The sequence below is a fragment of the Lithobates pipiens genome, unplaced genomic scaffold (genome assembly GCF_037356315.1).
Source record: "Lithobates pipiens isolate NorthernLeopardFrog02 unplaced genomic scaffold, aLitPip1_a1.2 Scaffold_19, whole genome shotgun sequence".
NCBI classification, from domain to species: Eukaryota; Metazoa; Chordata; class Amphibia; order Anura; family Ranidae; genus Lithobates; species Lithobates pipiens.
The window spans coordinates 225,662,689-225,679,946 of NW_027507764.1; the positions used below are offsets into that span (position 1 = coordinate 225,662,689).

At 37.6% G+C, this 17,258-nt stretch overlaps 1 protein-coding gene across 4 annotated transcripts in view; it reads left to right on the forward strand.

The window, feature by feature from the left end:
- Window positions 1-2,951, forward strand: part of COBL (cordon-bleu WH2 repeat protein) — a 494,130-nt gene extending 491,179 nt beyond the window's left edge. For all 4 annotated transcript variants that reach the window (XM_077491755.1, XM_077491756.1, XM_077491754.1 and 1 more), the window contains one exon: window positions 1,853-2,951. In XM_077491755.1, coding sequence (XP_077347881.1) covers window positions 1,853-1,879 — 27 coding nt within the window. In that variant the 3' untranslated portion in view covers window positions 1,880-2,951. The remainder of the gene's footprint in view (window positions 1-1,852) is intronic.
- The last annotated feature ends 14,307 nt before the right edge of the window (window positions 2,952-17,258 follow it).

A 17,258-nucleotide genomic window follows, 5' to 3' on the forward strand; every position in this document is an offset into this window, starting at 1 on the left:
AATTATGGAACTTCCTCTTCTTGATGTCAAGGGTTTTACGTGACATAGAGTACTACTTGGTCTGTAGTTAAAAGACTAACCGTTTAATTGGCAAGCAAAAACTTTTACCTTAGTAACTGCTTCATTGACCAGCTTTACTACTGGTTTACGTTACTTTCCTATTGGTAAGTTGTCATTACACCTCTTTTTTCCTTGATGCAGATGATTAATTCTTCTCCTTATTGTTTGGTCAGGTTTCTCATTCTTTCAGGTACTAGTTTTTCCCATTTGGGATTATCTTCCCTGATCTGGATAACCAAGTTGATCTTTGCAGTCATTTAATTGTGAAGTCCCTTTTTTTTTGTATATGCTTCCCAATCAAGACAGTTTTCAGGCTTTGATTCTCATAAGAATACACATCTTTTGGTTTTCTTACTGATTTTGCCCACCCCTTAGTTGGACTGCTTCTGGACCTCCCATATGTCTATGACCTCTAAACTAGATGTTTGTACCTACCAAAAAATGTGTTTCTCCATCCATTATGGGACACAGGTCCTGCATTTCTGCGTATTGCCCTTGTGCCCTGCTTGCTTTAAAGGCTTGATAGTTGGAAGCAAGGTTATATGGGGGGGGGGGGGGGGGCTGGCATAATGATTGTTGTCCAAACCTGAAGGCAGCAGTATAGCCCACATGTCCAAGACTTACTACAATCCTGTGTCCCTCAATAGACTTCAAGGAATACATTTTGCAGTAAGTAAAAAAAAAAAAATCGAATTTTATTCTTTTCAAAACACCCTATGCCATCATTTCAAGTATAAAAACAAATTATGAATTTGATGTTGCAGAAAAGGCTAGATAGAGACAATCTATTCTATAAGAAATGAGGGCAAACCATGTCTAAATCTGAAAGAACCTCTTTTTAAAACTCAAAGAATGCAATATTAGAGCTTAAAGTGGTTCATCGCTGCATCTGAGCACCACAGACCAAAAACACTATTTCATTTATGTTTAATATTCAAAGCAAACTCCCCTATCCATCCATGTCTCCATGCTTTATTCAGTTGAGATTTACCCCCTAGCATTTCTGTAAGATGTTCAGTAAGACCAAATGATTCATGTAGCCTTTAAGAAGTAAGAAGAAATTAAAAAAAAAAAAGTTTAAAACAAGTAAATGTGGATATACTTTCCTATCTATTTACTAATGCTAGCACACAAGGTTTAAACATAATCAATGTTGATTGAGAGAGTAAAGTTTCACTTTAACACTTTAATTTACTTATTATAGAAGTTATATTCCCCTATGCAGAATATTGTGAGGTATGTATTATCAGTTTATCAATACAAAGCTTATTATCAATATCTACAAATGGACCTCTGCAGAGCAGCTGAATACCTATATATGAACTGTTTTACTTGTTAAAATAGTTTTACTTGTGTTAGGCCAGTCTTGTGATTTACACACTATGCCTCACTGTATAGCAAGTATGGTGTCATAAATGTTTCCTATTGCAGCTTCCTGTGTCTTCTACTTGCTTAGAGGAATACATAAGGGTATATCATCACTCAATGGGGGATTCTCTTTTACTCCTGTGAACTGTGTAAAGACCTCAAGTACCCGTTGCATGAAAACATGTTACACTGAAAGAATAGTGGTATGCAGTAGTACCTGATTGGCTTAAATTTCTGCTGTGCGGAGGATTGTGGGAGGATAATATAAAGAGATTTCAGACAATTGCAGTTATTGCAGTATTTAAAAAAAAAAGCCATTTTGTTAAACAAAACTTATAACTATGATAAAGTTTTTTCTTTTTTGTGTGGAGTTCCACTTTAAATGTGCCATGCTTCACCTGATTCTGTATTTCCTTTGTCACAGGTCTCTGCTTCAGTGCGTACATTGTAAGACAAAGTAAACGAAGAAAGCACCTCTCCCTATCTCTGATACCAGTTCAACGACACACTTGAGAGGTCCAGAACAGCAAGCCTGTCTGATTGTTTTGTCAACTGGCCAAATTTTTTTAAACCTAAATTTCTGTTTCAAAATAATGGTTCAAAAGGGAAAATAATGTATGCAACATATGTGCCAAGGAAAATGTGATTTGCCTTGAAACGAATTCAGATTTTGCCAATAAAATGTTCTTGTTGGCAGGTAAGAATGAGCAGAAAATCCTAGAATGTAAATAATACACCTTAGCAAAGAACATTGTAGTTAATGAAACTGTTTTCTTTAATGATTGTCACTTTCCTGGCCAGCACATGCTAATGGAGTAAAGAAAAGTAAATGTGATTTTTAAACATATAGTAATCCACACACTATATTGTGATGAATAAATTAACACAAGTAAATTATTATGCTAAAAGAAAAATAACTGTTGTCAGTGGGGCTTTCACTGTTAAAGAGACAAATAAGATAATGACATTTTAATGTTTGCTTTTAACTTCATCTTTCTTATAAATCCAATACTAGCGTAAAATTAACAGTATTGAATTTCTTTTTCTTTCTTTTTTTTATTTAGTTATACAGGATTCTAGTGTGCCCACTGTGCTCAGTGATAAATATTCAGGGATTTTTGTTGTTGTTATGAAGTAAGCGTGGATACATTGGTCACAAATACAGTACATTATCTGTTAGCTTGCACTATATTTATGACTTCAGCTCTGTGGCCTTTATAACCGTCCCCATTCATTTTGGCCAGGAGGTTTGTGCACCAAAAATATCTATGAACAGATCACATTATTGATATATATGTTTTGTTGCTACTATATAGTTGCATGTGCTGTTGGATTAGCAACCATGCCCATTTGTGCAAAATGTTGTCTGAACAAAAGAGCCTTAAATAAAAGCCATGGGAAACAATTGGCATGGTTGAGGTGTCACCAGACTTAAAAGGATTATGTGGTGAGGAATTCAAACTGTCTGTATGCCCCCCAAGATATATCACTTTTAAATAAATAAAATAGACAGACAAACTCTACTGTGGCTCATGAATCAGTGTTCTTTTTTTACTGCCCATCTATTCTATGAATAAGCAAGGGCAGTTGACATATAGCATAAAGGTATATTTCTACGCATATTTATTTCACATTCATTGAAGAACACAAGATTCAGAGACATTTGGGTTACAAGAGGATGTCATGCCTCAGTTTTTTTTTTGCCAGTGTCCCAAAAGGATGGACATCTTTTCTGTACTGAGAAAAGTTTAACTATTTTTATTAGCCATTTTTCCTTTTATTTCAAAATCAATTTTTATTCAATCAAGCCTTCTCTATATACTGCTTGAGCCGGTTTCTTTACACAGCTATTTGGATCAACATATTCTCAACATTAGCTTTTAAGGCTTTACCTGACCCTGTCGGACTGGAAAAATGCAAGGGCAGCTTGGAACATGACTTATTAGCACCTATTAGCTCTGGGCTTTGTGTTGTGGTTTCCATGTGTGCTGTGTTGGTTAGCGGTGGAGCACTTTCCAAGTCCAGAGCCATATCTCGATTGGACCCTGTCTCTGAAGATTTGTGAGTAGGCCATGTGGGCTGAGCATTTAGAACAACTTAATGTATTAGGACTGCTGAATGCCATTACAATTTCCATTTGCTTCAGGGAAACTTGGTAAAAGGCTCTGGAATTTAGTTCTGTGGAACTTACTCTGCACTCTGTTCCTGCCAATAAGCATTAGATAGCACCTTTCAATGAATGCTGTTAATCACAATAATGCTGCTTCTAGTCTGAAATTCCTCAGCGGCCCTAAGACTTCAAAAACTGTGAATCTCATGAAAAACACCTCCTAAATATTTTGCACCACAATATCTATTGTCCATTTTTTCTGAAGTATCTCCTGTCTTAATAAAGCACAATCATTCCTGTAGGGGATGTGCCAGTAAGGACCCCATAGATAATCCCATAGATAAAGTTTGATTCTTTCAAAAAACAAATTTTCCTTGGCAGGTCTTGCATTACAGCATGACATGGGTATGATGTTAGTCTCTCAAACATTAGGTGAATGGACTAAACTAATGAAAAGGGATACGCCTTACATCCATACTAGTCCCCAATTTGTAGAGCTCATAGAGCTCATGTCAGCAGCCTAAATTACTGTATAGATGGGTTAGTGGATATTGCTAGTCTTTTTTCCTGATATAATCTCCAATATAATAAGTGAATATGCACAGAAATCTTTGGTTAAATAATGGTCCATGGATCAGGTATATAAAAAGCATCTGCTACGCATGCCCTTTGAGGGACAATGAAGTTGATTTACTGAAGACAACTAGGCTGTTCACTTTGTAAGGGAAGTTCCACATTGCAAGGGAATTCCTTTGATTTCCTGGGGATCCTCAAGACTTTTATTCAACAGCCCTACTATTTAACCTGTCTTTAGCACCTGTTGAGGGAGTGGCGTGGACAGTTCAAACTCTAAAAAGGATTAATTGGACCCTGAACCTTCAAAACTCAGTGTTGGAGCTGACCCATTGGTTACAGTATCAGGGTCTTAACCTAGACACAGCTCCAGCCACAGTTTTTTTTCTCCAGGTGAAAGAACAAACTCTCTGCTCCCAGACTCAGACTCTTCGACTGACTCTTCACTTCACAGAGTCAGGGGGGCTGACAGTAGCCTCCTTCAATGCAGGCCCATTTGCACAATTCCACTCCAGACCCCTACAAGTCAACATCTTGTCATTGCCAGTCTTTAGACCAACCAATTCACCAGGGACTGGTTGTCACCAGTTTTCTCTGGCCTGGTGGCTCATGAGTCAAACTCTAACATTGGGAAAGTCTTTCCTTCCAACCTCTTGGATGATCATCACAATGGATGCCAGTCTGACAGGATAGTCCTAGACAGCTGGTTGGCGCAGGGGATTTGGACAGCCAAGGAATCCTGTCTCCCGATCAATATTCTGAATCCCCAGGCGATTGGTTGCCCTTACAATGCTGGACATGGTTACTGGTGGGTCTACCCATCAGGATTCAGTCAGGCAGTGTCACAGAAGTGTTGTACATAAACCATTAGGATGAGATCAGAAGTCTGGCAATGGCAGAACTTTATGTTCAAGCCTCATTTTCCTTCTATATTCCAAGTTGACAAGCAGATCCCCTCAGCCAGTAGTACCTGGATCTGGGGGAATGGGCCCTACACCAAGGGTTGCTTCAGGACCTGTGGAAAAGTTGAGGAATGATGATTGTGCACCTCCTGGCATCCAGGTTTAACAATAAACAATACACAAGTCTTTCTCCAGGTACAGATATTATCTGCCAGAAGCAATGGGTGCTCTAGTGGCTAATCAATACAGCCTAATCCATGCTTTTCAAACTCCATGCTCTTGAAACTCCTTTCATCATGTGTTCCACAGGATCAAGACAGAGGGCATTAAGACTGGCCTAGACAGAGATGGTAATGCGGTAATGATGGTAACACTCCATTTTATCTTCCAGTTTATCAATATTTTCTGTCCCAAGGACTGTGATCACGCCCGCTGGCTTTATTGGCATGGCTGTTGAAGCCCTAGTCTTATAAGATAGTGGTCTTTCCAAATCCATGACTCCTACCTTGCTAAAATCTAAGAAGTCTACTTCCCACATATTATACCATTGCACCTGGAAGGCACACTTTTCATGGTGTGAGGAAAGAATCTTTTTCATCCTAGAAATATAATGTTGAATGTATACTGACCTTTTTGCAGTTGCATCTCAACCTGCATTTGGCCTGAGTACCATCATGTGTCAAATCTCGATGCTTGTGATCTTGTTGCAGAAGTCACTAGTCTCCCATTCCTTGATTAAGACCTTGTGCAGTGTGTGTGTTCACCTGTCACTTTGTGGTAATTTTTTTTAACCTATTAGGGATATTTACTTACCATGCTTACTCACAAGGTTGCTTTTCTTGTTGTCATCTCATGTCTGAACTGGCAGCCTTGTCTTGAAAATACATTTTTCTGGTTCTACGTGAGACTAGGTGGTTTCAGCTTTTCTGCCTGACTGGGGCATTGTACCTCCATCCCCTTGTCCAGCTCCAGTATATGAAAATTTGATTTTCCTTCTTTATATAGCTGTAGGTTTTGTTGTAAGTGTTTAACTCGTGGCCACTGTTCAATTAGGAAGACTGATTTTATCTGTCATCCCGTGCAAAGGGGAACCAGCTTCTCACTTCACCTCTGTCAGTGGCCCAGAGAGATCATTATTCAAGCCGATGGTTTTAAGGACCGGGTTCCACCCTTTAACGACAAAGCACACTCTAAGCCTTTGTACACACGGTCGGACATTCCGACGGAAAATGTCTGATCGGACCGTGTTGTCGGATAATCCTACAGTTTGTGGGCTCCATCAGACTTTTTCTGCCGGACTGTCCGGAATGTCCGACCAACAAAGTTTGAGAGCTGGATATAACATTTTCCAACAACATGATCCGATCCGATCGGACAAAGTGCCACGCATGCTCAGATCAAATTACGAGACCAAAGCTATTGGCTACCAGGCTGAACGTAGTCCCGTCGCAACGAACGAACGTCATCACGTTCTGAACGATTGGATTTTCTGACAACTTTGTCCGACCATGTGTATGCAACACCAGTGTCGGTCAACATTTTTTCCGATGGATTTTGTGGGCGGAATTTCCGACCGTGTCTACAAGGGCTAAGAAGACAAGTACTTGAGCTTTTCGGCACCAGGCAACTGTTTCCCAGGTTTGTAATGCTGCCACCTGGTTATCTGCTTATGCGTTCTTTGCTTATTCATTCTCTGTTTTATTTTTTATTTTTGTTTTGTGGCACTGTGCCTATCTCTCAGTTGGACTGTTCTATGTTCCTATTGTCTTTGAATCCTATGTCAGTCAATGAATGGTAAAGAAAATAGCATTTTGCACTTGTGTAAAATCTGTTTCTTTCAGTTCATTGAGGGACACAGCCTCCACCTAGCCTCTGTTTATCTTTTGACACTTTTTTGTTATAAAACTAAGGCATGCTGAGAGTCGGAGGGGTTATACTAGGCTGGGCACTGTTTTTTTTGTTTGACAGTGTTCAAATCCTCCTGTAGGTGGCAGCATAACCAAATGTTTCTGAATCCTGTGTCTCTCAATGAACTCTAAGAAAAAGTTTATACGGTGAGTACAAAAATCCAACTATTAGCATGGTCCTGGTCTTCACACAACAGCACATTAAACGTATGGCTTTTCTCAATGTAACTGAACACATGTCTTAGTTAATGTGAGTTGCAGCTGTATATCTCCAGCTCTTTTTAACATGTCACTTATGCAAACTGCCATCATTAAAGCGGAGGTCCACCCTAAAGTGGACCTTCCGCTCATTGGAATCCTCCCCCCCCTCCGGCGCCACAATTGGCACCTTTCAGGGGGGAGGGGGAGGGGGGGTGCAGTTACCTGGATAATCCAGGTAACTGCACCCACTTCCGGGATAGCTCTCTGCGGAAAGGGGCGTAGATCTACGCCCCTTTCCGAAAGTCCCCCGCTGCCTGCTGGGAAACACACAGATCCCAGAGGCAGCGGGTCCATCCTTATTGCGCAGCGCGACTCGCGCATGCGCAGTAGGGAACCGGGAAATGAAGCCGAAAGGCTCCACTTCCTGATTCCCATACCCAAGATGGCGGCGGCAGCGCCCGAGAGACGATCGAGAGATCGGCTTCGGGTGCCGACATCGCGGGCGCGCTGGGTGGGTAAGTGTCCTTATTTTAAAAGTCAGCAGCTGCTGTATTTGTAGCTGCTGGCTTTAAAAAAAAAAAAATGGCTGAACTCCCGGCGGACTCCCGCTTTAAGACAGATATAAATCATATAAATGAGTACATATACATCATTTTCTGCCACAGAGCAGAAGTATAGGAAGTATTGCTCGCATAACATTTTGTAAATAGTACACTTGACATATGTGGAAGTAATTATGTATTACTACTTGTCTAATATGCAGAGTGCAATAATAATGTTTGATTTTTCCATTTGTTAGGATTGTCTCTCTTTATTATTTTCATGTGAAAAATGTACCTTATCCAGTTGTGCTACTTGAATTTTTAGCAACATCATCTTACAGTGAGTGCTTTAAAAAGCAGAATTTTTTAAACACCTGTCTCCACAGCTGTTGTTGAGTTACAGGCGTCATGTCCTGACATCTCTGGCAATGCATGCTAGAACTTGTACATCCAGAACAGCCGTAGAGCCAGAATCTGCCTAATACCTTTAAAGCATATCACATTTTTTTATCCTTCTGTAACCTGTGTTCGTGTACAATGATATCACTGTCCTAAGTAATAAGATTATGTTCTTGCCCAGTGTAATGTAATTATATATTCAGTGATGTGTTACTGGATAAATGGGACATATAACATTAGAAATAATTATTTACTAACACTGACATTTGTTTAAAATATCTAATCCTAGAAGGATCTGTGCTGTTTGAATCAACTGTGCTTGCAAAATAACATTCCAGTTCAGGGACTTAGGAGTAGGAGGTAAAATAGGAATAATTCCATTTAGCCCACATTTGCACTAGTGTATCATGATTTAGCACATTAAATACTTTCCTCTTTTGACCTGGCTACTACTGAAGAGGTTACCATATTTTTCTTAATTGCCCACCTACCCAATTGTCCCCCAGATCATGTTCCCCCGTAACTACTACAGCCACCCTCTTCTGCTATCCTATGCTCTCTCACTCACATCTTAAATCTCTCCTTCCCTACTGGCACCTTCCCCTCCCCTCTAAAGGACACACACACTTAAAGAAACCTTCTCCAGACCCCACCAACCTGAATAACTAAAAACCCATCTACTGTAGCTCTAAAGTTTTAGGACGCTTAGTCCTGTTCACCAAATACTGATGTGTCAGCTTTGAATGAGCAATACTTATAGACAGGTAAAAAAAATGCTGTGCTTAAAGAAAAGGATACAATGTATGTATTGTACAATATAACTTACAAAAAGGTTCATTTACTTCATGTTTCTGTCATACTATCATCATTTCCATTATTTAAACTAGATATATTTAACTTGATTTAGTGCAACAGTTTGCATTAGGAATATGAAGTATCTCATATCGGAAGATATGATTTGCTGATTCCCTAGTATATCCCTTACTGATGATCTTTTTATTGAATGATAAGGGACCAGGTTCTAACTAGTCATATATATATATATATTATATATGTATATTTTACCACTTTAACAGGTGTATTGCAATGTACTTAAAATTGTAGGTGTTGTACATGATGAAATGTTAAAGGTTCTATGCCTATGTTTAGTTTAAAGGGTTGGTTGTAGCCAGAGATATAAACTTACAAAATACATCTTGCACAGGGCACATGATATCTATTTTTTAGGTTTGATTTACTGATGTGCCAATTCAGATGTGAAACTATTAAGTGGTTTACTTAAGAACTTTATGGAAGTAATCAAACAGACAAGATTTTGCCAGTGATGAACATGGGTCAAAATCTAAAGTCCTTATAATACGAAGATAAAAGTAAGGGGGTTTGTAGGTCGCGCTATGGATAGTGGTTTGGGTAAGAGCAGCCCCTATTTAAATTCCTACCCAGTAAGGGAAGGAATAAAATGAAGTAGGGAGGGGGGGCGGGGGAAATAGGATTGGCGCTATACCCTTTAAAGGTTGGAGACTAAGGTATACAATTAGCAAGAAATTTCCAGCGGGCTGGATAATAAAATAAAATAAAGTAAAATAGATGTGTATGTGTCAATAAGTGTCAACAATTATTGTGTCCTTTAGAGACCATAAGTGTCATAACAGATCCTAAATGCATAAATCATTAAACAATTGTAACAGCATAAAATTATATAAAGTGCAAAGTGCTGGTGAACAAATTCTGGTAATTGTGACAAACCTATATAAATAAAAAGTAAAGCTTAGTATATATAGAAGAAATATGTATACAAAATATATATATATAAAAAATATATAAAAAAATATATATGAAAAATCGGTTTATCTGTTACACGTATCAAGTCCTCACGTAGTGTAACTGTGATAAAAGGTACATATTACATAGGTGAAAAGATACAAAAAGGTGAAAAAATGTGGTAAAATTTAGCAGTAAAAAAAGCGAAAATGGAAATAAGAATGATAATTAAAAATATTAAAAAATTAAAAAGTAGTAAAGAGTGTCCCTCAAAAAGGTGATTATAAATTAGTGGGGTGTCTTCTGCGAGTGAAAGTGAAGTAAAGGGTGGAGGAAATTTCAGTTGTTGTTCCCGGTGCTCTGTGGCTATTTTTATGCAGTTGCTCTCACCAGAGTTAAGGCCCCTTCCGGGGTGGATCAACCTTCACAGTATCAGCCACTGTGTAGCTCTCTGGCTGGCCTCTATTGCGGTTCCGGGAAACCTTCGTTCCTCCGTTCTTATGCCGTGTTCGGTTATATGTAATGAATAAGAGGCATATCCATGGTGCAGTACGTCTTATGAAACTTCGTATTTATTATATAGGCAAAAGTACTACTCACAAACATCCGTTCATATGCTTATATTGAAAAGGAAAGATTCCGTTCGGCTAGCACGCCTTCTGAGTTAGCAGTGTATGCTTCGTGGCCATGCCCTACGCGTTTCGTCATCAAAGACGTCCTCCGAGGACGTCTTTGATGGCGAAACGCGTAGGGCGTGGCCACGAAGCATAAACTGCTAACTCAGAAGGCGTGCTAGCCGAACGGAATCTTTCCTTTTCAATATAAGCATATGAACGGATGTTTGTGAGTAGTACTTTTGCCTATATAATAAATACGAAGTTTCATAAGACGTACTGCACCATGGATATGCCTCTTATTCATTACATATAACCGAACACGGCATAAGAACGGAGGAACAAAGGTTTCCCGGAACCGCAATAAAGGCCAGCCAGAGAGCTACACAGTGGCTGATACTGTGAAGGTTGATCCACCCCGGAAGGGGCCTTAACTCTGGTGAGAGCAACTGCATAAAAATAGCCACAGAGCACCGGGAACAACAACTGAAATTCCCTCCACCCTTTACTTCACTTTCACTCGCAGAAGACACCCCACTAATTTATAATCACCTTTTTGAGGGACACTCTTTACTACTTTTTAATTTTTTAATATTTTTAATTATCATTCTTATTTCCATTTTCGCTTTTTTTACTGCTAAATTTTACCACATTTTTTCACCTTTTTGTATCTTTTCACCTATGTAATATGTACCTTTTATCACAGTTACACTACGTGAGGACTTGATACGTGTAACAGATAAACCGATTTTTCATATATATTTTTTTATATATTTTTTATATATATATATTTTGTATACATATTTCTTCTATATATACTAAGCTTTACTTTTTATTTATATAGGTTTGTCACAATTACCAGAATTTGTTCACCAGCACTTTGCACTTTATATAATTTTATGCTGTTACAATTGTTTAATGATTTATGCATTTAGGATCTGTTATGACACTTATGGTCTCTAAAGGACACAATAATTGTTGACACTTATTGACACATACACATCTATTTTACTTTATTTTATTTTATTATCCAGCCCGCTGGAAATTTCTTGCTAATTGTATACCTTAGTCTCCAACCTTTAAAGGGTATAGCGCCAATCCTATTTCCCCCCCCCCCTCCCTACTTATAATACGAAGTTTATATTCACATGCTCTTATTTTTTCAGCGGAGTAAAAGTTCCATAACAATTTAGGGCAACATGCAGGTAACATTTCAGCAACAGAACAACATGATGACAATGATTATTTTATTTATTAAGATACATGCCTGCGGTGTATGGTATTCCTTTATTTACCAACACAGGGAAGGGACGCTGATATAAATAAGCCAATACAACTTATTTTGTATACCTTCAGGACACCTTTTTATTTTCATCATGTAAATGTATTAAATGTAAATAACAAAATAAACATAAATAACTGTCATTTTTGCAGATAGTTTATTTTTGCAGAAAATCTATTATAATGTATTGTACAGTATATGCTATGCCACATACACATGTTGGCACCTGAAAATATAATAACCATTAGACAAAATGTAATAATGTCTACATTCTTGTAAATGCATGTGCGTGTCTATTGCATGTGAATCATCTATTCATTTCCCATTATTATTCAGCTGTATTAAGGAGAATGATAAGCTCCATACTCGCCCACTTATCTTAATAATAATTTATATTTGCACACTGCTAATGTTTCCTTTTGTGGACTACTGCTGTTAAAGTAGCTTCCACAGTTTACTGTTATTTAAAGCTTGTGTCCACCGATAAAGGAGTTCTTAAAGTAAACATTGGTTAGATTGTCTGGCTAATGGCTTAATAAACCTGTGGTCAGTCTATGGACAGTTCAAGTATTCATATATTCCTAACATGTGTTATGGAAGCCTTAAAAAAAGGCCTTGTCGCCCTCTGTAGCTACAAGCACTGGAAAGCAATTCATTCTTAAAGTTCACAGCAGATGCACTAAAGTTTTTCAAATCAATCTCTCTGGGAGGGGGAAGGGCAGCACGAGCTGAGCTGCTGAGAAAACAATTTAAATTAAGTTCTGCAGTGAACATTGAGTATTAATGCTTATATCCTGCTTGTTCAGAAGTTATAAATACTTGAATATTCATTACCTGGCCATATGTTCATTTTAACTCTCTTGATCTGGTTTTTATTGCTCTTCTGAACATAGCGTATTGCTCTTAATATTATGCAATGCATTGCGACCACCGAGCACACCTAGTTGTTTTGTTAGCAGATTTATGTGAAGAATCCAGCAAGGGAAAATATCAGAAAGATTTAAAAAATAATAATTAACTATGCATATTGTTTGTTTAATTAAGTATAGAAACCCACAACATAAAAGCTTTGCATTGTAAAAGTTATATATAGGATGCGTATGTGCAGCTTTGCCCAATATACATACCTTTTCTTCCATATTATCAGATGTACTAAGTCCATTGAAGGGGTGACCAGCATTCACTATCTCTCACTGGCAAAATTATGCTTTCTTGCCCCTTCATCCATGTGTATGCCCATGTCCCTTCATTTTAACAAAGTGCAAATTCTCATTTGACTACCTCATACTGTGGGTGATCCATTAAAGCAGAGTTCCATTTGTTTGTATGTTTATTAAAACAAAAAGTGTAGCTGCTGACTTTTAATAAACACTCACCTGTCCCATGGCCCAGCGATGCGGCCGCCTGAAGCCATGCTCCTCTACCCCTCCTCTCAATGGCACTGTCATTGTGGGCATCTGGATGTGACAGCTTGCAGCTTCATAGCCGGGCGAGTCACGCTGCTCTCTCTGGCCAGGCAATCTTCTGGGACCTGTGGCGTGTCCCAGAAGATTGCAGAGAGGGAGACGAGGAGTTGCCTAGGTGGCGAGGTGAAGGAAGCAGGAAGTGGGACAGGAAGTATCTGTCAAAACTAGGTACCCACTCCCCCTCCCAAAAAAAAAGACATACCAGATGTGGCATGTGAGGGGGCTAGGAGTGCTCAAAGTGGAAGTTCCACTTTTGGGTGGGACTCCCCTTTAAATATTAGTTAAGTTAACATTATGAGTAGATTCTAACACAGGTGTCTCATAGGAAAAAAATAACTCAAAATAGCAATAGCATATCTAAATCATAAGCAAAATACAAATCAAAAATCAAATAAAAAGCATTTTTTTTTATGAATTCAAAATAAAATATTCAATTCAATGTTTTAAATATTAAATATATATATTTAGTAATCTGATACAATTATATAACAAAAATGTTTAAAGTATATCTTTTTTAGATTATTTGAATGGCCACTTCTTTTTTTAGCAGAGCATGGTTCAAAGTGAGTACGCTCATTCATGTTCACACCCATTTTCTTGCACATTATACATCAAAAGTAAGCACATACAGTATATACTGTAGATTACATGTATATATACATTGGCTGGATGGTAGGTCTTTAAAGGAAAGCTACACTGAGGCGCATACAGGCATACCCCACTTTTAATTACACAATGGGGTTTATTTACTAAAGCTGGAAAGTGCAAAATCAGACTCACTTCTGCATAGAAACCAATGAGCTTCCAGGTTTTATTACCAAAGCTTAATTGAACAAGATGGGGTTAGAAGCTCATTGGTTTTTATGCAAAGTGAATGTTCACTTATTTTGTACAGGATCTGGTTTACAGAGTGAACACAACCTTACCTTGCTAACTAAGCTAAGTGAGCATTTTTTTAGTCTTAGTAAAATAACATTTGTGTGTATGGTCCAAAGTTGGACATAAACGTGCAAAATGTTCGCTTTTGGTAAATGATAATAAATATATACAAATACACTATGGGGTTGATTTACTAAATCTGGAGAATGCAAAATCTGGTGCAGCTCTGCATAAAAACCAGTCATCTTCCAGGTTTTTGTTTTGTCAAAGTCTCATTGAACAAGCTGAAGTTAGAAGCTAATTGTCTATCATGCACAGCTGCACCAGATTTTGCACTCTCCAGTTTTAGTAAATCAGCCCCAGTGTGTTTGTAAATTACTGCAAAGGTCTGATAAAACTTTTTTTTTAAGTATAATATTGCACATTAAAATAAAATGCTGTCTTCCATAATATTTTTCAAGTCTCTTTTTTTTATTAAATCGAAAATACACTTAAAATCTAACCAAACCATTCTGGATATATATTATAGAAAAAAAATATCAACCACATCTACTGAATTTAAATTTTTTAGCAACATTTCCCCATTGTATGTGGTTACACATTAAAGGCACACGTACTCTATAGTTCTTACTGCTGAGTTAAAAAGAGCAGTACGGGAAGTGGTAATGCTGAATACTATCAGATGTATTTTCTCTTTTAATGAGAAATCTTGTGATTTCCACATGTGATTTATCCAAACTACCTGCCATACAGAGTTTGAGTTTCATCTGATTCCTGTGGAATCAACTGAAATCAGAGACATCGGAGGTCCTGTCAGCACCATCCAGCTCAACAAAAGTTGATTATTCATTCCACATTTGTCAAAGGAGACAGGTGAAAAAATTGTCAGCCGAACATCCATTCAGGTGCAGTCATTGTTCGGGTACTTTGAAATCCACAGGTGTCTGCTGTCAGAATACAGTAGCCAGCAGGTGGGATATATATCGTCCACGCTGTTCAGCGTCCATGAAGGAATTCTTGTTCAACCTGCAGGAGAAATCTATACATGTATGGCTAGCCTTAGTCCACACTTACAGGCCGTGCTCCGATTTTTCAAGGTAAACCATAAAAATTAGCAATTAGGTCCCAACCAGCTACACTGTGTCAATTTAGATAGCATTCCCGTAAAATATATGTCAGTAAAAAAACACCACAGTGCTGTAGCCCATATTACCCTGTTTCCCCGAAAATAAGACCTAGCGTGATTGTCAGTGATGGCTGCCATATAAGCCCTACCCCAAATAAACCCTACCTTGTTTCCCCGAAAATAAGCCATACCCTGAAAATAAGACCTACAATGACTTTAACTAGGGCTTATTTTGGGGGTAGGGCTTATATTGCAGCCATCACTGACAATCACACTAGGTCTTATTTTCGGGGAAACAGGGTAGGAATCAAACTTGTTTTCATATAAAATATCTTAGTATCAGAGGATCAGGCAGCTAGACGTGCAAAATATAAGTATGTGCCCCTAATCTGATGTCTTTCATTCATTGGTCATTTGAGTCTTGGGTTTCCAGCCAATATCAAATTGGTTTACATTGTTTGTGAAGATATCTTGGGGGAGTTTGCAGAAATCATTTTCAGTTACCACTTCTGAGACACTCAGTATACCAGTTAAATATTGCAAACCACTGTTTGATTTGGTTTGTTTGAACATAGAAAATGAACCAGAGATCCAGAGAACAACATTGCATTATCCTAAAAAAAAAAACACTCTGTAAGATGTTGTTTAAGAAAAAATGTCATGTCGAATGTGTAAAATGTTTTTTTTTCATAGGAGAGCTCATGAACTTTTACAACTCTCTGCCACTATTTAACCATACTCTTATGTACTGTATATTTTGAATTATTTGGAATGTAGTTTCTTCTACTAAAGAACATGTTGACAGTATTCTTTACTGTTGTTCATTTTATTAATTAATCTACTCATTGAGCTATATATATTAAACGCTTTAAATTAATGCATAACTTAAAAGGTAGCACAAGTTATTTTTAATTGTAAAACTAAAATTGTAGAAATAAAGTCTGGAAATATATAAATGTAATATATGTATTTTATGTAATTATTTCTTACAGATTATTTTTAGATTAAATGTATGACGAAGAGTAAATATGTAAAACAAAAAAGGGTATTAGCCAAATGGTAATGTAATATCACGTATGGTGCCACAAATAAAAGAAATCCCAAGTTCATTTTGAATCTTTTAAATTATTTGTATGAGAGTGGATTTTTATTTTATTTCTTAATGTTAATGTAGAAAATAATGATCATTGTTGCTTCATGTCTGTAAAACTTGTTTTACCATGACATATGTAAGTCAGCAGACCTGTGGTCACATGTAGTCAAACCCACCTTCATAAGCAACAATAACTTTAGTACACCTGTTGAGAACAGCTTTTCATAGCCAGTGCAGGTGCATTGCATTACCTGTTAGACAGAGATCTGTAATTATTTGTCTACTAATGTAAAAACGTTGGGTCATTTTATCTAAGTGATAGGTGGGTGATGTAGGCTGAATTAATATTGTGGGCCTGATTTACTAAATTATTAGAAATTTAGCATAGTGAATGATCATCAAGCTTAGTCACAAGGGAAATAATTTGTTCACTTTAAATAACAAATCATCTGCAAATAAATCCTAAATGAAACCAAAGAAAACCTAAAACACTTTTTGTACATTATTGGATATTTGAAGTGAACAAAAATTCACCTTATATATTAAGCTTGGCGAGTAAACATTCCTTTAGTAATTTAACCCTAATGTGTTGTGGACTACAATACACAATCAGTACTATATTGATATAATCAAAAACATGTCCACAGAGAAATGGCCAGTAACACATACAGTAAATACAACCAGAAACATGCCTATAGTAACATAATCAATATCGTACTGACACAGTCGTGTAGGTACAGTCAGGGCCGTACTGATATGACGTTAATCAAATCCACAGAGACACAAACGGTATTGTACTGACACAAACCAAAAGGTCCACAAAGGCAAAATCAGTACCATGCTGACACATCCAAAAATATGTTCACAGAGGCTGGGTTAGTACCATTCTGAATCAACCAGAAACATGTTTAAGCTGTATCGAGCAGGCCCCTCTAGTCCCTCCTGTATTGATTTGTATTGTAAGTGTACTGTCTG